Source organism: Electrona antarctica, assembly GCF_951216825.1.
Source record: "Electrona antarctica genome assembly, chromosome: 1".
Lineage (NCBI taxonomy): Eukaryota > Metazoa > Chordata > Actinopteri > Myctophiformes > Myctophidae > Electrona > Electrona antarctica.
Window position 1 is genome coordinate 17,907,403 of NC_136806.1, and position 24,546 is coordinate 17,931,948.

The following is a 24,546-nucleotide window of genomic DNA, read 5'->3' on the forward strand; positions in this document are numbered from 1 at the left end:
AAAGGGACACAGGTAGACAGAGAGGGAACAGGCTTTAGTTCCGACACTATTATTGGTCGGTCATTAGAACGACAACCTACCACAAACCCTAACCTGACCATAACCGCAAGCACGGGAGCAGCGCATGTTCGAGTGCTAGTCCGACCGTTGTTCCTGCATGTAGGACTAATGCTCTGTCGGAATTACCATCGGATCCCGACATGGATCTCCATTATGGGCACAAAATGGACACGACGGGTAACTCTGACAAAGCCCTCGTCACCAATATCGGATTGGCGGTGTATAAACCTACTTCCATAAGACATTCACTTTAATTCATACTCCAATATTTACAGTTCATCAAGTAAATAAAAGCAAGTGGGGACTTATAGACATTTTGTTTTATTAATTCTGACAGGGTTGTCAGATAGAAAAAGTTATGAGTTACACATTTCAAGTTGCTTCCATAACTTGTGCAAACACTGAATGGTGTCTGAGTAGGACAACACACATCTCTGAAAGGATGAAGTCTGGAAAGAAAGAAAACAACAACAAAAGACAAAAAGAAATAGCATTTAAACCTAGGCGTGGATTCTTTATGCAGAATTTATTGATGCCCCAGCTTATACAAACTGGGTGTTGAGGCATAAACAGTACATTTTGAACAAAAATATAACCAATATTTACAATTATTGTATTAAAAATACAAAACAGAACGAGCGATACGCACTCCGCCAATTGTCTTTTTAAAAGACATACAGGTCAAAGTCGCAACGAGAGAGAATGAGGGGAGAAAATAAAGAGGTCGTCGTCACCAGCTACCAACATCACACCATACGCAGCAGGAGAACTACCCACTACACACACCATACGCAGCAGGAGAACTACCCACTACACACACCATACGCAGCAGGAGAACTACCCACTACACACACCATACGCAGCAGGAGAACTACCCACTACACACACCATTATGCTTGGACAGTTTGTGCAACCATTTTTTTTTTTAAAGTTTTAGTTTTTTCAAAAAGGAGCCCCCGCCACCGGAGGGGGCCCGCCCGCGCTTTAATTAATATGCACATGATTCTCTGAAGACATTTTGGGGCAAAAAAAGTGAACGATGCATGATTTCACCGGTTATTACAAATGTCGTTATCGACAAACTATCTGCAGCCGTTACAAAAAACAACATAAAATGAACAAAACAAGAAAAAACAACGTGTTACAGACAGAACACAGTGGGGAAAAAAACACTGCACTCCTCTTTGATTTCATCAGTCTGTAGTTTGTGACCCGCTGATCAATGTGATCAGCTCCGCTCAGAGAAAAGATAAATGAAAAAGAACAAACAATTGAACCAAAAAGTGATAGTTTTCCACAATTTGATCTTCTAAATCATTCTGATTGGCAGCCTTGAAAAAGTCAAGTCTTTTTATTTATTTATTTTTATTTATTTATTTGTATTATTATATATCAACTTCCCCACCGGAGCAAATATTTAAAAAAAAAATCAACCTAGGACCATAAAACCAAAGCTGTTCTTCGGTTGAATGAAAACCACGCTGTGTATTATTCAGCCTCATTAGTAACACAGAGGATGCATCTGACACATTTTAATCTTCTCTTCTCAGCTTAATCTCAAAAATCGGTGGTCCGAGATACCAGAGTCGGGTGCAGCTAGATTCTGTGACTCGCTTCGATAAAAGTCCTTGGAATTCATGACTGTCAAGTCATTTAGGAAACAAGTGGTATATATATCTCAGACCGTTGGTGTGGCGGGAGACACTGCGGTTTGTTTTCGTAGATGTCACGCGAGAAAGACGATACGAGATGAAATGTAAAGACTTCTCCTGCAGTGCAGGATGACTGACGTCATCAGTCACTTCTGTGCTTCTTCTCTTGTGTAAAAACTGAAATAAACAACACAACGGGAAGCCATTGCTGACATCTGATTTGTCGACAGACTCTGGCGAGAAGAGTTAGAAAGTGGACAAACCCCTGTGTCAGAAGACATACATGTCAGATATGATAAAAACTGCTTTTTCAGGTCGATCTCTCAGACCAAATGGAACCACAACGATCTGGAGACAGAAGATTGTGCTGAAAAGTGCCATTTATAGAACCGAAGTTTGCTTATGTGTTAGGACATTGTGTGTGTGTGCGTGTGTGTGTGTGTGTGTGCGTGTGTGTGTGTGCGCGCGCTACAGGAGAATGTTTCACATGTCAAAACTGGAGATAATACTGCTTTACAAAGTCAGAAAACACTCAACAGTGTCTGTTTTAAAGTACGTTTCTCTTTTCACCTCTCCCTCCCAGAGTGCAATCATTAAACGAAACAAAACAACCCCTCCCAGCAACCACAACATCACAAAAAAAATGTCCTAGTGGGAAGTTGAAAATGAATAGTCAAAGTTGACCTTTGTCTCCCTCTTTCTCTGTTTTTCTCTCTGTCCATTGTCTTTTTCTTTTCGAAAACAGTCTGTTTGTTCTTGTCTCGTAGAAATAAAATAAAAAACAAATGAAAAAGTGCAGACAAAGATCAACACGTCATGATGTGTCACAGAGTGAGTTCTGGGTGTTCTTTGGGGGGTCCGGGCCGGGTGGGGGTCTGGTCTGTTTCGAGTGTGTTGCCCCGTTTGCTATCAGCAATACCGACGCAGTTCTGTGTGTATGTTTGTCACACGGCAGGTCACTGGCCGAAACCGTTTAATATTTCAGTTCATTTGTCCAAAGTGCCAGGCATTTTGTCATCGTCCTTCGCTCCTCCTTTCCATCAATCCATCTCCTTTTTTTCTTCACAGTATGTTTTTTTCTTTTGTTTGTTTTGTTTTTTGCATGCAGGGTCATTCAACCCCCATGGCGCTTTAAGGCAGGGAGAGAGATGAACGGAGGAGGATTCGATCAATCCACCAATCAGGAGAGAAGTTGGAGGAGGCAGGCACGTTAACGTCATAGATGATGAGTCTCTATTTGTCCATCCATCCGTCCCTCCGTCTGTCAGCCTCTATATGTCCCGCCCCTCCTCCCTCCTCCTCCAATGAGGGAGGACCTTTGGAGTTCCTACCGGAGGACGTTCAGCTGGGTTGTCACACCGCAGAAACCTGTTCATCCTCTGTGAACAGAGAGAGACAGAACAGTCAATACCTCTTTATAGTCATACAGACGCGCCCAAATCAGAGTCCTGTAACGGGCCGGGTACCCGCAGATATCAGACGGGTGGGTACTCACGGATATCAGACCGGTACCCGCTTTTGACGGGTAAAAACGTGTGAAAGATATACTTTTAGAAGTTCACAGTTCACGGGCTTTACTGAACTAAACGCGGGTGGGTAGCATTTTATTGTGAAAATCAGCACTGTTTCCACCGCAAACAACATCACTTGTGTAATTTAACACAAAAAACTCACCAAAAAAAATTAAACATCCTGTACAACCTTCAAACTAAAATCATCTGACAATGTAAACGACACGTGAGTTCTCCTGTGTGTTCTCGCACGTGGCTATATATGGAAAGCTTCTTCACTTGACGTGTAGATTTATGAATGAACCCGACCATTGAATGTATCGCTAGTATTGTTAAAAGCATTTTAACACACGTCTGTAGGCTATTTACTGCATGTAATCACGGCTAACGGGGCAGACCATGAACGGGTGGGGCGGGTCTGCTTTGTATTTTGATATAATCACAGGTGGTGGGTCGGTCTACTGATTGACGGGCGGGTGGGGGTTGTCAAAATCGGACCCGTACATGACTCTGATCCAAATTCAATTGTGTTTACTAAACAAACAGTGAAAAGGTAGATACTTTAACCACTTCAACTCTATTTCTTAGTGAAACATACGTGAGTTGCAGTTGTACTCGGGTATGGTCTTTTTTCCTTCTATGGCGAATCTGAAATAGCACATCTACAAGCTCACAATGTGAGCGTGTACATTGTCTATTTCTGACAAACGTTCACACCAGAACAGGAGGCATTATCGGAGTTCAAGTGGTTAAGGAATCGTCAATAAGAAAACATTCCACTGACAATAAGCTCTATGCACCATTTAGGAAATAACTCTTCCTACTTCCGGGCCCCTTCCTTCACAGCTGTTACCGATGATACTAATGAAGGCTCTGTTCCATTTAGTGTACAGTGGTTCTCAAACCTTTTAATTTCAAGGACCCCCCATAACTCTGAGAGTTTACAAATGCATGGTTCCATTTGTACACTCTCAGAGTTACACACCTGTACAGGGCCATTTGGAACACTCAAGGACACTTTGAGACCCACTGGTGTAGCAGAGTGTTTCTAGTGAGCCAACATGCACAAGAGCAGCACCCTGACTCTGTTTGACCAGAATGGAACAGAGCCTTCATTAGTATCATCGGTAACACCTGTGAAGGAAGTATGGAAAGGGCCCAGAAGTAGGAAGAGTTCTGTGCATAGAGCCTACTGTAAACAGTACATATCTACACACATTCACATCATTCTGTGCATTCCTGGGAAAACTGTGTGTGACCAGTGCCGCTGTGACAGGAAGAAGGGCCACAGGCCAGAGTCAGAGTAAAGGTGACGTGTCAAGATATTAGCTCCTGCAGGAATGGAGACGTATGAAATCAAGCATTGACTGACTGATGAGGGGGGGGGAGAGAGGAGAGAGAGAGAGAGAGAGAGAGAGAGAGAGAGAGAGAGAGAGAGAGAGAGAGAGAGAGAGAGAGAGAGAGAGAGAGAGGGAGGGAGGGAGGGAGGGAGGGAGAGAGAGAGAGAGAGAGAGAGCAGCAGTAGTGGTGATGGTCTGGTCCAAGTCAGGAGGACTCATGCATGATGACATGTTGTGAGTCAAGGAGGTGTAAAGAAAAAGGGCTCCGTTCCGAATCTCAAATTTACAAATAATAATAATAATAATGTATTATTATGATTTAAGATAAAGCTGTATGTCGGAGCGGAGCCCAGGTGATGACATCAGAGCGGTGAAGGAATGAACGGTTGGTCAACCCTGGTGCGCGTTTTCTTTTGCTCTTCATCAGGACATGCAGGTTGTTGGGAGTAGAGCGGAGGAGAGGGGAGAGAAAGGGGGGAGGGGGCAAACCACCTGATAAATCAGTTTTTTTTACCTGCCTTGGGTGGGGTGGGTGTAGAGGAGGAAGGAGCCCCCCTGCTGCCACCCACCCCCACCCCGTTTGTTACAACACACAGACACTCTCAGGGCTGCGCGGGGCGGATCTGGGGTGCCCCTGGCTTTGGTCTCCTCACAGCAGCGACTAGTTTGGGGGACAAGGCGGACTCACCCTCCTCTTCCTCATCCGTCGCCATGGCCGAGCCTTCCTGGTCGTTGTCCGCTGGCGAGTGCGTGCGGTGGGGGCCTCCCCCGCCCCCCGCGCCGCGCCTGTGTTTCGAGGCCTGCTGGGCCTGGTGGTGGTGCAGGTGGGAGTCCGGGGACTGGTTGACCATGCGAGACCGCTGAAGGGCTGTGGTGTAGTCGGGGGGCCGCCGACCCGAGTGGTGGCCCCCGGCCCCGACGGCCGGCGCCGGCGTGGAGGTGGGGGCGGTCGGGGGCCCTGTGTGCTGCTGCTGCTGCTGGCCCCCCTCGGCCAGGTCAGAGATGGTCAGAGCCGTGTAGCCGGGCGGGGTCGGCGGGGGCTCGCGGTAACGCCCCTCTTTCCTCGCTACGGAGAGAGAGAGAAGACATTGGCATCAAAAATCCATTTTAGTGTCTCAGTTTACACCTGCAAGAAGCCTGTTCTCTACAGTACACTGGTTCTCAAAACGTTTCATATCAAGGACCCCAAAATGTATACACATCCAGTCCTCCATTTGAAAATATGTTTGCTAGATTAGATTTAGTACAGATTTACATTACAGAACGTCTATACTGTGGTGGGAGATACTATACTATTTCTTGTCATATATTCCCTGTGATTACGAAGCCTAAAAAAAAGCCAGTGGTAAATACAAAAAAAAAAACGCATATCATTCAGCGCAATTATTTGAGTGACAATCAATCGTCCACTTAAAGCTTGTAGTGGCGACAGCTTAATAACTCACAGAGTCCTTTCCCCCCGGCGGTGATGGGGGAGGGGGACGGTCTGGGCTGCTTCTCCTCTGCCGAGCCGGTGGACGTGATGCTGCTGGTCTCCGGGTCTGCGCTGACGTCCTTGCCTCCTCTCCTCTTGATGGTCCCGGTGTCTCCCTCAGAGTCCTCGCCCCAGTACGCCGCCGAGGACGACGAGCCTGCCGACGCCCAGCTCCCCCTGGCCTGGGCGGCGGCCCAGAGCCCCGCCGCCGGGCCCCCCATCAGCAGGGTCCCGTCGCCGGGGCCCCCCGGGGGAGGCAAGCCTCCTCCTCCGCCGCCACCGAAGGCTAGCGTCTCCCAGCTGCGTCCCTGAATCAAAATGTTCCAAGAGGTTTATTTATCGTCACACAGATGCACAAGTACAGTACATGCATTGGGTTGGGGGGGTGCTCCAATACACAAATACAAATTGTAAATAAATAACAATACTACATTTTATCTAAATGGTCTAAAAACAAATTAAAATAACTATACAAGGCCATAATACCACAGAAAAGCTCATTGTTCAATTAAGTTGGTTTAGGCTTGTTTCGGCAGTCTCACTGTACGTTTTAACAGCGGGCGACAGCCCGGCGCATTTTCCGGAAGTGCGTTAATTGTCTATATGGGACCCGGCAACTACTGGCGATAGCAGGCGAAGAGGCGATAGTCGAAAATCTTTTGGACGACATCGTCCGGCGATAGCCAATCAAATTCATGTGTTGCTTTGTTAACCCTCCACGCAGAATGGTGATAAGTTTACATTACGTACAGTAATATGACAGCAGGAACGCCCACTAGGAGATTTTTTTATCGCCCAGAGTCGTCGCTGTTCGCCCGCAGCCTGGGGGAGAAAACTGTTTTTTCAGTTTGCTTGTGCTGGCTTTGATGCTCTGGCACCGCTTCCCTGAGGGCAGCAGCATGAACAGACCGTTACGGGGATGTGTGATGTGTAAATCAAGCACAAGCACACACAACTTCAATTCGTCTCAATCTCTCTGAGCATTTTACCGGGTGCACGGTCAGGAAAGTAACTTTTAAACAAGAGAATACCAGCACGCACAGAGCTGTCCTTTAAGGCACTTAATTGTTTCATCACAGGTATGATATGCTGCAAAACAGAACAGAGCCCAGAACGAACGCGTTTCGGCTTACAGCCTTCGTCAGCGTTGCATGCTGAGGACAACGGAAGTGTCACTTTTATAATGTCCGTAGGTAGGTGAGACACCAACGCCCTGTCTGTGTCGATGTGTGTGTGTGTGTGGAGTTCTATTTCGTCCCTGCTGACCGCCAGAGGCGGTGCTTAAGCACTGAATACGTCCCTTCGCGCATGCGCCGTCGAGTATTTTATACCAACAATGTCAATTTTGACCCCATGATGACCCGGAGTCGTCTATATCTTCCGGCAGTCTACAGGGGTTCAGTCCCTAATTTCTTCTCGCTCGCCTGTGAGAACCAAGTTTGCACCGAGCTGCGATGTGTTGCTATGCAATGCAATATGTAGCCTATGGTGTCTGCCGAGTCGCTGGTAGTTCCGTGACCGAATCGGTCGGAGTAGCGGCTGTTCGCCCTCCAGGAACTGCGACTATGGATTTTGTCTTTACTCCTCTATGAGTGGAGTTTGTTTGGATTCGCGTGGACGGCAGCGTCCAATCTCTCTCGCCGGTAATGAAGGCGAACAAAACCTCCCTGGACAAAAGGTACGTTATCGTCTAAAGCGGTGCTATCCCCGCTAAACAGACGTTCAAATTATATGATATATTGCATCATGGCATAACCTCTTGTGAGTAAAGGCTGCGTTTGCGCCGCCTCCCTGCTCCGCATACGAGGTTTGTTTGACGGTGAACGCTAACAGACGTTCAAATTATATGATGTATTGTATCATGGCATAACCTCTTGTGAGTAGAGTCTGCGTTCGCGCCGCCTCCCTGCTCCGCATACGAGGTTTGCTCGACTGTGACCGCTAGCGCTTATTATAAGCGACTAAGATTTGCCGAAGGATGGCCACTGTCATATTGCCTTCGTTTGATAAACACGCTACTTGCAAGCTTTGGTTAGCCCCTGCTGTTGATGGCAAGCGTTGGCGCTCCATTCTCTCAGCAGTCAGCATATCACTTATGATAAGTTAAGCTAGTTAAGGCTAAGTGTCATTTTCTGTTTGGCAAGCCTTGCTGGCCAAAGCCATAATGCCGATAATATTGGCAGCGTTCAAGCTTAACTGCTTCCGCGGATAGCTTGTCTTCTTGTTGTTGTTGTTAATAATAACAATAACAACTTGTTATTATTAGCCCGGTACAGGAGCAGCTACCTGCGTCCTCCCAGGGTATTGAGGTGGCTACCAGTAGTTTGTAGCTCAGAGTATTAACAGCTATTGGTGTACATAGCTTGTCTGGTTATTAACCCAGCTAGCCCCCAGCAGTGGGCCTCGATACTGATGCTGCTACCAGTATGTCTGGAGCTCAAAGCTCTATTAACAGTTTTTTGCGTATACAGTGGGTACACTTTGTTTTTTCCCCACAGGTGCCCCTGGGTACCTTTGGGGCCTATTAGCCCAGCTGGTCCCCAGCACAGGGCATCTGGCGCTGCTGCCAGCGTAGCTCACAGCTGCTACCAGTAGCTTAAAGCTAAAGGTGTTTATGAACAGCTATTCGTGTAGGCTATAGCTTGTCTTGTTGTTAGTAGCCCAGCTGGTCTCCAGCATTGGGTCTCTAACTGGGCGCTGCTACCCGTAGTTGTAGCCCAAGCGCTTATTATACTATTTGTTATAACGGCGATCTGTGTATAGCTTGCCTTACTGTTTATTGGCCCAGCTGGTACAGGGCAGGCAGCGTATGCACTCCGCTCCTCCAGCATACGGCCTCTAGTTTGATGTTACTTGCTACTAATCGTTTGTTAGCTCAAGCATTTATTAACAGCTATTAGTGTATAGCTTGTTCTGTTTATTAGCTGCAGCTGATACAGGCAGCGTACACGCTCCCTTCCTTCAGCAGGCGGCCCCTATCGGTGGAGCTATTGGCTGTAGCCTTTTCTCCAAAACTTGTTTGTGTTGGTTTATTTAACCAAACTTTTGGCTGGTGTAGGCAGCGTTAGTGCTCCCTCCTCCCAGCGTGAATGCGTAGTAGTGCCTTGACTAGTGCATTGGAAGTGTCTTTTGTTTCGCTCTGGACTAGCAAACATAAATAATAATGCACTTGGAGTTTGGATAAACGTCATAGTGCTGTGATAAACGTTCGCATAGGAAACACTACAGCTGCTACATAGCAGCGTCCAAGCCTCGACTGAAGGCTACTTTATTATAAGTAAGCCTCAGCTGGGGGTACAGGTAGCGTGCAAGCTCTCCTCCCCCACCGCGACCATGCAGGTCGCACAGTCTAGCTAACAGCAGCGTTTGTGCGCTGTTCCTATGACGCACTTTACATCTGGTTAAATCTCAAAGTGCTACAATGAGCATTTGCATAAAACGTAAATGCATATTCACATGCTGCGGCAGGTATAGCAGCATTCAGTTGTTTGATTAAGTCATTATATGCTGATCTAAGTTAAAGCCTCTGCTGGTACAGGTAGCGTACGCGCCTCCTCCCCCCAGCATATGGCCAACACCTAGCAACCAGTAGCGTCCGCGCCCTGGGCTAGTTGGGACTGGTGTGCACCGGCCGGTCCAGAGGAACCGGTGCCACCACAACAGAGAGCTCCCACTTTTGTACCTCGAAAGCCTCTGCTGGTACAGACGGCGTACGCACTCCCTCCAGCATATGGCCAACACCTAGCAACCAGTAGCGTCCGCGCCCTGGGCTAGTTGGGACTGGTGCGCACTATGCCGATCTAAATTAAAGCCTCTGCTGGTACAGGCAGCGTACACGCTCTCTTCCTCCAGCATATGGCCAACACCTAGCAACCAGTAGCGTCCGCGCCCTGGGCTAGTTGGGACTGGTGTGCACCGGTGTGCACTATGCCGATCTAGATTAAAGCCTCTGCTGGTACAGGCAGCGTACACGCTCCCTTCCTTCAGCATATGGCCAACACCTAGCAACCAGTAGCGTCCGCGCCCTGGGCTAGCTGGTGTGACTGGTGTGCACTGGCCCGTCCAGAGGAACCGGTGCCACCACAATGGAGAGCTCCCACTTTTGTACCTCGTGTGAAGCTCCCCTTCAGCCGTGAGCCGACCTTGGTCCTGCCCCGTGTGCCAGGAGGAAAAGGTCTGACCGCCGGCCACAGCAGATCTGAGAGGACTCAGCTATCTGCGGAGCTGGCCCACATGAGGTCCATGCTCACCTAACATAACACCTAGGCACCTCGGAGGGTTCGAGTGCCTCCCCCTCCGATGCCACAGCTGACTCGAGGACGATGTACTCTCCCCGACAGCTTAAGCTATGCACTTCCATGACTATGAGGAAGATGCAGAAGACGGTGCCTCCCAGGCATCAGAGCCAGCCTCCCACTTCTCAGCTCAGGACCCACTGGCCGAGATGGCTCCATGCGCACCTTCATGTGCATAGCCGTGGAACGCTAATTGTTAGTCATACCACAGTAGGCAGTCGGATCCTCCAAGCGCCTTCTTCAGACGCGGGTCAGCCCTCACCGTCACTGGAGGCATTTGGTGTCATGTCCTCAAAGAGAGGACGGCTGATGTCCATCCTAGCTCTAGCCCATCGCCAAGTCGGGCTTTCACAGTCAAGCCTGACTGAGGAGCCTCTCTTCCTTCAGCATATGGCCAACACCTAGCAACCAGTAGCGTCCGCACCCTGGGCTAGTTGGGACTGGTGTGCACCGGTGTGCACTAGGCCGATCTAGATTAAAGCCTCTGCTGGTACAGGCAGCGTACACGCTCCCTTCCTTCAGCATATGGCCAACACCTAGCAACCAGTAGCGTCCGCGCCCTGGGCTAGCTGGTGTGACTGGTGTGCACTGGCCCGTCCAGAGGAACCGGTGCCACCCGCCAAGTCGGGCTTTCACAGTCAAGCCTAACTGAGAAGCCTAGGCCAACTCTCCGTAGTCTCCCTGAGGAGCCAGGAGCACTAGGTGGTTCAGCTGTGCTCTCCGGGCTGTGCAGTGCCTTCTGACGCCAGCCCCCCATATCCGGCTGGGTCAAAATGGCCGTTATCAAGCAACATGACGAGAGCCCTAGTATCAGACCAGGAGTGATGTGTCCTCCCGCCCAAGGGCGCAACAGAGGCCGTAGATCCTCAGTCACACCAAGGGAAGTCCGATCTACAGACTTCCTCGTGACGCAAGACAGAATGTTGTCGACATGTCTTGAATTGATGGGACCCAACAGGGTTATGAAGTTCATGCTCTGCTCTACAGCACTTCCTGCCGTACCTGAGAGGCAAGCACATTCTCATACGTTCGGGCAACACCTCGACCGTGTATCATGTAAGTCATCGGGCGGGGCCACGTTGCTTGGCTGCCGTAGGTGTCTATGGACCCCCTGACTTGTGCAGCCCCCCCCCCCCCCCCCACGCCTGATCAGCCTATGGGCAAGTTATCTAAGTGGAGAGCGGGACTACATGGTAGGCTCTCTCCCATCAAAAGCTCCATGAGGGGAGCGGTACCCCATCCAATGGTGGTGAACACTAATCAGAGGCTACCTCGGCAGAGCGGAGGTGGACCTCCTCACCCTAGAGTCGCTGACTCACTAACCTCTCCGGTTCTCCCTAACGGAGACATCCAGCCCTCCGGGCCAGGACGCAAGTATGAACAGAACGACCTGCATCGTTCCTGACACACATGGCCCTAACTAGGCCACCGCCCACAGGGCACTATCCTTTTAAATGCGCACTGGCCAGAGGCACTGCATATGCCTTGCCACTGCCTCTCTGATACGACCAGCGCTTCAGAGAGTTCTTTAGGAGGGTCACACCATTCTTCTGGTTGCCCCCCTCCAGCCAAGAAGTACTTGGTTTCCTCTGCTGAACAGACCCAGTCGGAGGACGCCATGGCGTCTCCCCGACAGAGGTCTCCTCAACTGGGAGGCGGTCGGATATGGCATTCAAATGCTCGACGCCCCCAACTGTGCGTCTGGCCGCTGGCAGCCCTGAACCGCTGCCGAGCAGCTGTGTGGAACCAGCCAGGCATGCCACCCTGAATTCAAGGGTGCCATGACATCCATCAGACTACGGTACGATAACCGATGGAATCTATTTCCAACTGACGTGAGGGTCAGAGCAAAGACCTAGTGCGCTGCTCCGCCTACCTTTCTGGCGTTCCGCAGTCCCTCCTAGACGAGGGCCGATCTCCTACTCTAAAAGCATAAGTAGGGGAAATATCATGTCGATATGCTAGAATCAATATCGCACAGCCACAGTGGGGAGCCACAGTCTGGTGTCCCTCTTCCTGATGGGGGCTCTGAGGTTGCATCCTCTACGAGCCCTGAGAACTCCGGCACAGGCTCTTCCCTAGTGCGGCATGGTCTATACAGGCCTCCCTTTGAGCCCTTGGCACGGGCGGAGTTTAGAGGGTCATGGAAGACTGAATTCTTCCTGGCCATTACCTCAACGTAGCGTGTCAGTGAGCGGCACGCCCTGTTTGTCAGTGACTTGCGTCTGAAGCAAAGCTCAGACGGCCTGAGTGTCTCTGTGGCCGAACACAGTGTTCCTCCTGAGGGTGCTGTCACATACACACCTCAACCAGCCTATACGGCTAGCACAGTCTTGCCCTCCACCAGGAGAGTGGATTGACAAGCGGGAACTATTGCGCCCAACGTGGGCCCTGAGAGCCGCTTGTTAGACCTGCCTCATGCATTCGGCGGTCAGAATGGCTGGTCCGTTGTGACGATGGCCCTTTCAAAGGCGGTGCTCTCTCCAGACAGCGCCCGCCCCACACTATTGTGGATGCCATTAACCACGCGTATGGGGCGAGTAATCGTACCCTACCATTTGGCGTGAGGTGCCACTCTAACGGGAGCGTCCCCACATCATGGGCTGCCCCGAGGGAAGTACCCCTGGAATATATCTGCCGCTGCCTCATGGGCATCACAGCGAGTTTTCTATGTTCCACTGGGTGAGTGTTGCCACTCCCCACCCGCTGGACGTGGTCCTCTTACGAGAGTCCTCCGATTCTACTCCTTATGGCTTGGGATCAGGATTCCTCGTGACTTTGCTGGTATAAGTCATTCAGTGCTTAAGCACCGCCTCTGGCGGTCAGCAGGGACGAAATAGAACGTAAGTTACGTATGTAACTATGGTTCTATGAGTCCCGAATGACCGCCAGAGCACTCTTGTCACTCAGAATCCTCGTGGTCTCGCGAGAAGATTCTGTAGGGACTGAACCCCTGTAGACTGCCGGAAGATATAGACGACTCCGGGTCATCATGGGGTCAAAATTGACATTGTTGGTATAAAATACTCGACGGCGCATGCGCGAAGGGACGTATTCAGTGCTTAAGCACCGCCTCTGGCGGTCATTCGGGACTCATAGAACCATAGTTACATACGTAACTTACGTTTTACCTGCTGCATGGTCTGGATGTTCAGACCGTTATGGGGGTGTGTGTGTGTGTGTGTGGGGGGTCTCACCTGCTGCATGGTCTGGATGTTCAGACTGTTACGGGTGTGTGTGTGTGTGTGTGTGTGTGTGTGTGTGGCGTCTCACCTGCTGCATGGTCTGGATGTTGTCGTGCGAGCCCGAGGAGCAGGACGTCCAGGAGCCGCGGCCGCTGTCGGCGGCGTCCAGCGAGACGCGGTCGCCCCCGTCCTGCGTCAGCTCCTCGCTGCTGGGGGAGGAGAGCACCGTGGGACAGCCCCCCGCGTACACTGCCCTGCAGTCCTGCATGGACGAGTAGGAGCTGGGGAGGAGACGGGAGACACAGTTTACATGTTGCACTTTTTTAAGTGCTGCCGGATGCAGCCCGTCTTTTATTTTGAAGACAAAATTCACCCCAAAATGAACCAGAAGTAAAATAATCGCCTATAGTTAATCTGACCGCATCGCAAACCAAAGTGTCTTCATCTAAAACTTTCAAATAAAAGTCCACAGCTCCACAAGTAGGCTACAGCACACCATGAACACCACCGTGTGTGTCTGTTTACTGTGTTCTGTGCGCGCTGTTGCAGCCAGGGCAGTAAGTGCAGCCAGGCATTGGGTCAGTTCACAACACATCACGGGCATGAGAAAGGGAGCGTTTGATTTGTTTAAAAAATATTATTCCCCCCCATCCACCCATACACTACAGTAGTCTACTGACAAAAGAGGCGGAGCCGAGAACAAACAAATACCCATTCTTCTAATGCTGCGGCTTCTAAACTTTTATTAATAGCGGTCTCTCATTGTCTAATATTATAAACAAATCAAATTACTATAGGCACAGATGTTTATGGCTTTCATTTTCCCATGAGTCTTAAAAACCTCATCCTCAAATGTAATACCTACGGTCGGATTTGATTTGGTCAAATTAAAGACTTAAGAATTAAGAATTAAGACTTTAAGACTTTTTAAGGACCATCGGGAACCTCAATCTGAGCCTCAATTCCCAGACAAAAAATCGTTGTAAGTTCGCGCTTGTAATGGTGGCGGACAGTGGGGAATCATTTCATTGACGGACCACAGGCGATCCGAGCGTTAACTAGCGACGAGAATGCTGCTAGACGCGCTGTGAGCTTGCACATCTGATATTTTTGAACAGCCAACACAAAACTCTAAAATGACACAGGTTTAAATGGGTTAAAATAATATAATGATGATGAATACCAATCTGGGCAGCAAAAAAACACAAGAGAAGAGACAACGAGCTCTTTCTTACCCCAGGCTGTACTGGTCAGGGTCCGTGGTCGCCCGTCTCTCCAGTCGGGGTCCCCCGCCCATGTGGGGGTCGACTCCCCCCGAGTGGCGGAGCCTCCTCTCGTCCTGGGCCATGTCAAAGGAGGAGTTGCTGACCAGGCTGGAGCGCGACGAGATCTCACTGTGACCCGAGTCCGAGTAGATGTCGCCCATCCTGGTGTAGCCTGCAGAGAGAGGAGGAGAAACCGTTTGTTTAAATCTAGTCGAGAAGGAAAGGTGCATTTTGAAAAGGTAAGGATGTAGATGCGGCAGTGGTTCAGGGGTAGAGTGACCGGATGGGAACCACAAGGTTCCCAGTTCAAACCCGGGCTCCCCCAGAGTTAGTGTTGAAGTGTCCTTGAGCAAGACTCTGAACCCCTAATTGCTCTCAATGTGCAGGTTGGTGCCTTGCATGGTTTCCTCCGGCATCGGTGTGCGAATGGGTGAATGAAATGCACAATCTCTGTAAAGTGCCTTGGATAAAGGTGCTATATAAAAGCACCATTTAGACGAGGGATAGATCGGTAGAGCTGAGAAGTATTGAACGAGATCTCTGTTAAATTAGTTGCCATCACTTGGTCATTTGTAGATAAAACAACAAATGATTCCCGAGCGTGGCACGGCTGCACATGGCTGCTAGGCTATGCAACTGGACCAGTGAGTGTAATGTTCTCAACTGGTCCTGGAACCCAGTACTACCGCTAGATTTAAATTCTACCAGCTGGTTAGTGGCATAGGATGAAAAGCAGTAGCGGCCTGGATTCTCCTTAACTGGAGTTGAGAAAGCAATGCTTCCCAACTCCAAGCTAGCAGCAGGGTTGGTCTACACTCTACACCAGTGGTTTTCAACCAGTGGTCCGGGGACCACCAGTGTGTAATTAGCCCTTCACTAAATCCCATCCCAAAAAGCGATTGTCCAATGCCAATCCAAATAGTTTAGCGACGGTTGCTATGCAGGTCAAGCTTTCTTCGCTGATAACGTGCCTATTGGACAAGGATGGGTTGGGGAGGGACTTAGTGAAGGGCTAATTGTGGACAAAATCTAATCCAACGATGACACAATATTCTTTAGTTCTGATTCTGAGAGGCTAAACCTCATCAAATGGTGGTCCGTGGCTAAAGTCCTGAATAGATAATGAGCCTTAAAAACACAGCCTGGTGGACTAGCGTTTACCTCAGTCTACACAGCCTGGTGGACTAGCGTCTACCTCAGTCTACACAGCCTGGTGGACTAGCGTTTACCTCAGTCTACACAGCCTGGTGGACTAGCGTTTACCTCAGTCTACACAGCCTGGTGGACTAGCGTCTACCTCAGTCTACACAGCCTGGTGGACTAGCGTTTACCTGAGGCTGCTGTGGTTGTATGAGTGGAGGCCACTTTCTTCACACTGAGACCTGACAGAGTCCACAGTCCTGTGAGCAAGGCACAGACGTCACAAGACAAGCTGCCGACACTTGGGGGGGGGGGGGGGGGGGGGAGCATACGTTGGTCCGACATACCAGTGGTCCGACATGCGGGGACCGGTTAAGACACATGTGTGGCCGGTTAAGACACATGCGTGGCCGGTTAAGACTCACCCCGTGACCCTGACATGCGTTGCCGGTTAGGACACATGGCCGGTTAAGAGAGACTCACCCGTGGCTTCCGTGTGCGGTTAGGGTTAGGTTAGGGTTTGGGTGTCAGACTATTTATTGCATGTCGGACTGTTAGTACTTCGGACCAAGGATACAGTACGTGGTGAAGATTTTGCCGAAAGAAATAGCATCAAACATTGTGAGCTTATAGATCAGCAATTTGCGGCGAAAGACATTTGAGTAGAGAGAGGGATCTTGTCACCCAACAGCAACGATATGCTGATAAATAAAAGCATTTCCTTAGTCTGAATGAGGGTCAAACTACAATGCAGTGCATCTCAGCAACCACTAGATGGTGACACCAGCACACCGCCTGAAGGAGGAGAGGAGAGGAGAGGAGAGGAGAGGAGAGGAGAGGAGAGGAGAGGAGAGGAGAGGAGAGGAGAGGAGAGGAGAGGAGAGGAGAGGAGAGGAGAGGAGAGGAGAGGATCAACGTACCCTTCTTGGGGGAGCTCTGCGGGGAGGTGGGGGGCGAGGAGGCGTTGGACACCGTGTCCTCTGGCTGTCGCCTGTGTCTCTCGTTCCCCTCCTCCGACAAGGACAGGATCTTCTTCAGAGACTGTGGAGAGCTGGTGCCTGCAGAATACAACAGTCCTGTTAACCACTAAAACCCTCTATGTTCATAGCGCGGCACCGAGTGCCGCGCTATGAGCTTGTTAGAAGGATGAGCGCGTTAGAAGGATTTAGAAGACATTTGTAGAATCGGCCTCAGGTCTAAATGGGTTAATAATAATGCATTTTATTATTAATATATATTATTAGTATTATTATAATTATTATTAAACAATCTAGTAAACTGGACCTGAGTTGCAGTGGTGGGAAAAGTACACTCACATTTCTTACTTAAGTAATTACAGTAATCAGTACAGTAGTAAACGTATCAATAGTGCGATGTAGAAATGCCCTGTTACAAGTAAAGGACCGGAATTAAAACATTACTTGAATAGAATCAAAATTGGCATCAAAATGTACTTAAAAGTACCAAAAGTAAAAGTGCTCATTGTGCAGAATGTTCCATGAGTACATCGGACAAAAATGTACAAAGTAACTAAGGTTTTCAAATACATAAATAATAAAAGTACAATATTTGGATCTGAGATGTAGTGGAGTAAGTAAAGGTATTGGAAATTGGAAATACTCAAGTAGTAAAAGTTACAAATACCTCAAAACTGTACTTAAGTACAGTACTTAGTTACTTTCCACCACTGCTGAGTTGGCGCTGTACTTTTTAGCCAATCTACAAGTTCACAATGCATGCGTTGTGAGCTTGAAAGTATGCTATATTTTGGCTAATGTTTGCCTCAAAAATAATGGATGCTGGAGCTTGTAGATCCGCAATTGTTTTTGGCTAATGTTTGGCCCAAATTATGGATGCTGTGGTTCAAGATGTTAGCATTGAGGCGAGGCCTAATTCTTCTGTGGGATACTGAGTTGCAAGGCCACACCATTGTCTGTGTTTTTCCTTTGGCGCTAGGAGTGGGTGCAGTTTGGCTAGACAGCCTGCAGGTGGGGCCAGAGCCCCAGGGAAACAGGGGCAGGGAGTGTCATGGAAGATTGCCTTTTTTGTGTGTGAGAGATGAGACAACATTTATGTGGAGAGACTAGAGCAAAGGAATGAGTTCAAATATTCAAAAAGGCTTCTTTTCGTTTCCCTCCATATATTACAAGACTGTATATTCTGTCCATTATCAGAATCCAGTGCTGCTCTTTCTGTTGGCTTTGTTTGTACAGGAAGTGAAAATAGAAACTCATCGATCAGTAAGTATCAAATGCTGTGGAAGACTGTGGTTCCATTTCCTGTCACCACTACCATTTGCTTGGTCTTTAAAGGAACATATGAACTGCCTGGAACAAAAGATACATTTCCAACCACCAGGTAGACAATGGAGTTGTAGCTTATCTCATCTTTTTTTTTTTTTTAACACAATCATCTCCTCATACCTAAAGCTGCAATCCTTCATGTCCTACCTTTCATTCCCAGATGAAAGCTTAACCGCCGAAACGTTGGATTCATATGTCTTAACCTTCTGCGTCCTAATAAAGTATTGGCACTCTGGCTATTGGCGTGTGCGGCCACTTTCTTGGTTTTTGAAGATTCCCTCTACCCGGGATTCAAACCAGGGTAAGCCACATGGCAGAGTCAAAACTTCTACTATTCTTTCAAGAGGGAATATACCCACTTGCAATGGGGAGATATTGCACTTATGAGCTCCAGGCAGTACTACTTGCCAACCAGTGAGAGTCCTAACCGACGCCGTGCTCTCCAGGGAGTACTGAGTGAGAGTCCTAACCGACGCCGTGCTCTCCAGGGAGTATAGGGAGACCAGGCTCCACACACTGCAGCTCCGTTTGGAAACCTCGCCCTCGCAATTATCTCCGTCCGAGAAGATGTTCCGTGTCAGATATATCCCTGCCTATCCTAGGTCGAAATGGGTCAAGCCCTCCAAGAGCAGTGGGGAAAACCCCTTTCGCAGTATCGTATACAAAATGTAAAGGCATTTACAGATGATAGATGTTTGTGTGGACAGTAAAAACTTTGGAGCAGGGTGGAACAACTGCTTAGTGCGTACAAAGCTTATGAAGTCAGTTTCATTGTTACGGAAGCAGTACTACGTATGTGGACGGGGGTTTACTGGCCACAGGCTGACTAAATAAGCTATTTAAGCAGTTGTTTCCACCCCGTTCCAAAATGTTTACTACCCACTAAAATTCTATCTCAAGATATACCTTTACTTTTTGAATACGATACTGCGAAAAGGGTTTTCTCCACTGCCGTCGGACTCAACCCATTTTCGACCTATGCCGGGATATCCTGACACGGAACCTCTTCTCGGAGCCTATAGCGGAGGGTGAGGTTCCAAACGAGGCTAAAGAGGTACTACGATATTGTATTAACCCATTTTGGGAGGGAACCCCTTTTGGTGTTTTAAACATTATGTTATAATTTAGCTATTTTTTTTAATTTTGAGGTCAGGCCTAAATGGGTTAAAATGGTCCATTCAGATTTGTTAAAATAACATTTCATTGGCTATAACATGTATGTCGAAACCCTTACCGAAAGGTGGCAGATCTTTAACAGGGACCTTCTTCCTGGAGGGGTAGAGGGCCACGGCTGGGACCTGCAGAGCCTGATTGGCCTTGGTGATCTGGCCCTTGTGCTGGCTGGCCGCTCTGGACACCACCGGAGACGTGTCGGGCCTCTTGCCTCCGGCGTTCTTGGGCACTGAGTGGGGTAAGAAGATGAGAGAAGATAACGGAGATAAGAGAAGCCATTAGCCGTTAGCTGTGAGTGGATAAGTGAGAGGTAAGGTTGTTTACTGTGGAGAAGAGATGATAAGATCAGACATTCTGGTTGCACCCGCCGAAAATAATTAGCATTCTTGCAAGTCAGAGTACCTGCTAGTTCACACCAACATTATTAGCATTCATGCATATACTGTACTGTACTGTACGTGTGTGTGTGTGTGTGTGTGTGTGTGTGTGTGTGTGTGTGTGTGTGTGTGTGTGTGTGTGTGTGTGTGTGTGTGTGTGTGTGTGTGTGCGTGCAGACATCCCGATTAACAATTACTATAAATTGATTAAAAAAAAACTATCATTACTAAATTCACCGATCGCTGTCTGTCCTATTCCGTGTCACCAGTGAAATGCATGTTGGGACGGACACAGATTAATACAGACCCACACAGGGAAAACAACTCGGACGGGGCATGTTAACGTGAACACCCGCGCTGTTTCGACACCACACTGAACATCATTTGCTGTTCATATATTCAGAACGGGTAAGGACTAGTACCGGTATATATATAATGATTAAATCCATTAACTGTTAACACTCATAGGCCCAGTTTCCACCAGGGTTGAACCGGTTCCGTTATGTTTTTCCCGCCTAATATTGGAACCAGTCCAAAGTGTTTCCACTGAAAATGAATTGGTTCAGAACCCTAAAAGTTGGTTCAGAACTGGAACCAAGAAATGGCCGCCGGCCGGTTCCGTGAAAGCACCCAAGGTTCCAAGAATCCAGAATGGAACCGGTTCTAGAACCAAAGTTGTTTTGGTGTAAAAGGGCACTTATCGTGTGCTCACATGTGCTGATGGAGGGTTCGCACTGCATGGACAGCGTCTGCAGGCTCTCCTCATTGGTCTCCAGGCTCAGGTTGGACAGGTACTGCTTGACCTTGCGAGCCATCTGGGCGTCCTCGTACAGCTTCTTGGCGTTGAGGAAGGAACTCCGCCGGACGCGCTTCTTGTGGCCTCCCGTCTGAGTCACGTCCAGCACCGCTGCGTTGGCACTGCCCTGGCTGAGAGACCTGTGCTCACACACGCAAGGAAGGGGGAGAGAGAGAGATGCCATTAGACTGTTGTTTCAGGTGTGTGTGTGTGTGTGTGTGTGTGTGCGCTCGTGCGTGTGTGTGTGTGTGTGTGTGTGTATGTGTGCACGACTGCGCGCGCACACGCTTTGGCGTACACATAGGCGTGGCACTGTACTACCGCTGCCTTGTTGTAGTAAGTAGAGAGAGGGAGGTTTGTTTGAACTCAAGTCATGCAGAGAGAGAGAGAGAGAGAGCAGCTTTAGGCATTCCTCTCCCACTCCACAACATTCCACACATTCCATTCCAGGCAGTGGGGTGGGAGTGGGAGGGGGTACACACGGTCACATGGTCATATAGTTGACATTTCTGGGGTCTGACTCAGGGTTGGTTTTGTAGTAGTAGAAAGAGGATTGTTTGCACGTGGCTTGAAATCTTAATTAAGGAGACACTGCAGGAGGAGCTGCTAGTGACTTAACAGACAGTCGGACACTTATTTTTCCGGCCACATTTACGGTGTTCAAAACATGCTGTGTTAGAGGAGTGATGCTCAAAGTGGGGTTCAGAGACCCCATGGGGGATTGATTGATTCATTGATAGATAGTTGGGAACCAACTGTCCGAATTAGACCGTTTGCTTCCATAATTTTGTTGAAATGTAAAAAGTTTGAGGACACCACACGACAAAGCACAACCCCAGGTGACCGACATGAATGTAAAGTATGATGATAACAGTCATTTTGTTATCAGAATGAGTCCACATCGACGCCCTTTGCTAGTGTGGAGGACTTAAAGGTATCGTGACATAACAAAATAATGTTTTTGTAATTGTTTTCTTTTTAGGTTTTCTGAGGTCAATTGCACCCAAAAAACAGAACTTTTAACATTCAGTATATTTTCTGTGGTCTGGGGTTTTCTGGCTCAAACAAGTGCTCCGTTTTGCCTGGACTGTGAAATAAGAGTCACAAATCCCATATTGTTTTCATTGCAGCTCCAAACACAGAGAAAACCCCAGCCCACAGAAAATCCCCTGACTGTTCAAAGTTCAGGTTGTGAGGGTGTAATTGAGAGCATAAAACCTAAAAGAAAAACGAAAAAATAATAAATGAAAATTAATGTCATGAAACCTTTAAAAAAAAAGGCCAAGAGAGGAACTCAAAACAGCATGCTTCTTAGTAAAGTCAAATATGCTATCAAATGACCACATTTGCTAACACATATCGCTAACACTTACTGTAGTATTGCCTGTTTAGAATGTGCGTATTATTCATGTTTGGTAACTGAAGGACACATAAAAGCTATTTCCGAGTAAACATACTAAGATATGAGGAATGTTATCATGTTACGTTGACATGAGATGTCAACGAAGTGAACAAACATTTCTTTATCGCCTGTGGTGAGGAGGTTCACCACCAGGAGCAGTGGTGTTCATAGTAATGGTGATTTAATGTTTTTTTTTTGGGGGGCGGTATTGTAATAACATCACACGCGCACACACACATTCTGCTTCCTACTGAACAGGTTAAATTCTGCTCTCTACTGAACAGGTCTACTCTATATCGAGTAGGCCAGTGGGTTTCAACCCATTTCATTTGAAGACCCATTATTAATTCTGCATTTGAGCCACGGACGACCATTTGATAACATTTTGCCTCTCAGACCTTAAACGAAAGAATATTTTGTCTACAATTCCATGCTTTTTGGCAAACGATCAAAATAAAAATGATTCTGATATTAAAATAAAATACTTTTAAATTACTCTAATTGTTGTTTAGATGTTTAAACTTAGATTCAGAGTTATTCATGTTTTTTATTTTTAATCCCATCCATTAAAATGGAGGGGGTACACTTTGGGTGACCACCCAACCGGAAATTACATCGCATGTTGCCCAATAGACGCTCCTAGACTGTAGAGTGGCGTGCTCTGTTATCAAACAAGTAATTCTCCGCCTTTTGATTAATCTCTGTGCTGGGCAGCGGGCGTAATTATTTGATTGGACGGAGATTTCCGCCTTGTGCGGCCGGAGTGTTAAGTGAATGGGTCAGCTGATATCAGCAAAAGTGATGTGAGTTACCCAGTATGTTTGTGTAGGCAGGCGGGGTTAGAGGTCAACTCAAAGCTGTTAATGAACACACGGAATCAGAGAGGAAGAAATAAAAGGACACTCAGGCAAGAGAGAACAACCGTTAAAGGGTTAATATGGTGCATGTATGTAAGGCAAAAAAAGTTCATATAGGGTCACCAAACTTACCCTAAACTTCTCCATTTCTTCTTCCTACAGGGGGGAGGGGTTGCCATGAACAGAGAAGCGTGTGGGTGGGGGGGGTGGAGGGAGGGCAGCAAAGGGTGGATGAATAGAGATAAAAAAACAAAGAGAGAAAGGAGACATAAGCTTAGGACAGGAAAGATCACCACAGATCACAAAAAGATCACCATAAGAAATCACCACGGGACAGACAAGCATTTATTTTACACCAGAGGACACCCACCGCGAGAGAGACAGACAAGAGGACAGACCCTTCACATGATTACAACATCAAAAAGGACACCGACAGGGGAGCGTTCTATGTGCTCAAATCAGGCCGACAATGTGTCTGTGCAGTGAAACAGGGAAACATGTGGGGGACCAGTTGAAAAGAGCCTAAGAGGGCTCGTTGGAAACTCCCTTCCAAAACTCTACATGACCCTAAACCCCTGCAGGCAGTGTCCGGTTAGTGACCACCAGCTGGTGGTCAGAGCCGGACGAAGGAACAGTGAACGTAAATGCTGCGGTCACACGGGCAGATGCAAAAGATGGCAAAGATGACAGCATATTTTGTCGCTTTGTAAAATCTACTTAGTTTAGACAGTACTTAGTTTAGACTAGTCATTAGTCCTACAACTACAACCTATCTCAAACCCTCACCCTAAACCTAACCTCCCACGGGGCAGCACACCTAAACCTAACCCATGTCTAACCAATGACTAGTCTAAACTAAGTATACAGTTACAGCTACAGTTGTAGCTTTGCATCTGGAAAGCTCAACAGCTCAACTTCCATTTGTAGCTTTTGCAGAAGCTACAAACGTCGGATGCATCTTTGCATCTTCATGTCGCTGGCTTCCATTATCAATCAAGTGGTGAACTGCATCTTTGCATCCGACCTGTGTGAACGCAGCATCAGTCCAGACCCGGTTTCTCTGCGGTTTCCTCCTACGTACCTGGTCCGGAACATGAGTGCCGGGTCCATGTTGACAGACGCCATGCGGCCAACATGGCGGATCTCTTTGGCGATCATCCTCAACTTCTCAAAGTTCACCAGGCCGTCCACTTTAGAGTCATTACCTGAGGCGAGAGAGAGAGAAAGTATACGTGAGGGGGAGAGAGATGGGGAGAAGAATGTTATGGATCTGCCAGCAGATGTTCTCAATCCTGACGTTGGTGAAACGCCAAAATGCTCAGTCTTTTAGACACCCCCAGAAAACCCACCTCATCAGACTACATTTTAGCCCGTAGCACTTGCCGTAGCACACGTGCTACGGCAAGCCTCGACGACCTTGCAGGCGAATGCAAAGGCTAAACATAGCACTATGTTTATATACTGTACTACTATGTATGTATACTCATAGTTTCATTGTACAGATATTCTACTGTTAGACCAGGGGTGGGCAACTGGCGGCCCGGGGGCCACATGCGGCCCCCACCTTCACTTAATGTGGCCCTCAGGTTAATGTCAGAATACTGATATAATATTGGTTTCAGCTGTTACAATTCCACAACATGCGAACATGACACCGCTTTAATTACTTCAGTCTAAATTAGTAGCTCATTGCGCAACACAAGTATAATTAAAGGC

At 48.1% G+C, this 24,546-nt stretch overlaps 1 protein-coding gene across 2 annotated transcripts in view; it reads right to left on the bottom strand.

The window, feature by feature from the left end:
* Positions 1–365: 365 nt before the first annotated feature.
* The window catches only part of rapgef2b (Rap guanine nucleotide exchange factor 2b), a 51,761-nt gene continuing 27,580 nt past the window's right edge, over positions 366–24,546 (bottom strand). For both annotated transcript variants that reach the window (XM_079508034.1, XM_079508033.1), the window contains 10 exons: positions 23,912–24,035; positions 22,963–22,986; positions 20,488–20,711; positions 19,460–19,627; positions 16,843–16,980; positions 14,753–14,954; positions 13,606–13,798; positions 6,009–6,345; positions 5,078–5,629; positions 366–3,091 (listed from right to left, as the gene is read on the bottom strand). In XM_079508034.1, coding sequence (XP_079364160.1) covers positions 5,166–5,629; positions 6,009–6,345; positions 13,606–13,798; positions 14,753–14,954; positions 16,843–16,980; positions 19,460–19,627; positions 20,488–20,711; positions 22,963–22,986; positions 23,912–24,035 — 1,874 coding nt within the window. In that variant the 3' untranslated portion in view covers positions 366–3,091; positions 5,078–5,165. The remainder of the gene's footprint in view (positions 3,092–5,077; positions 5,630–6,008; positions 6,346–13,605; positions 13,799–14,752; positions 14,955–16,842; positions 16,981–19,459; positions 19,628–20,487; positions 20,712–22,962; positions 22,987–23,911; positions 24,036–24,546) is intronic.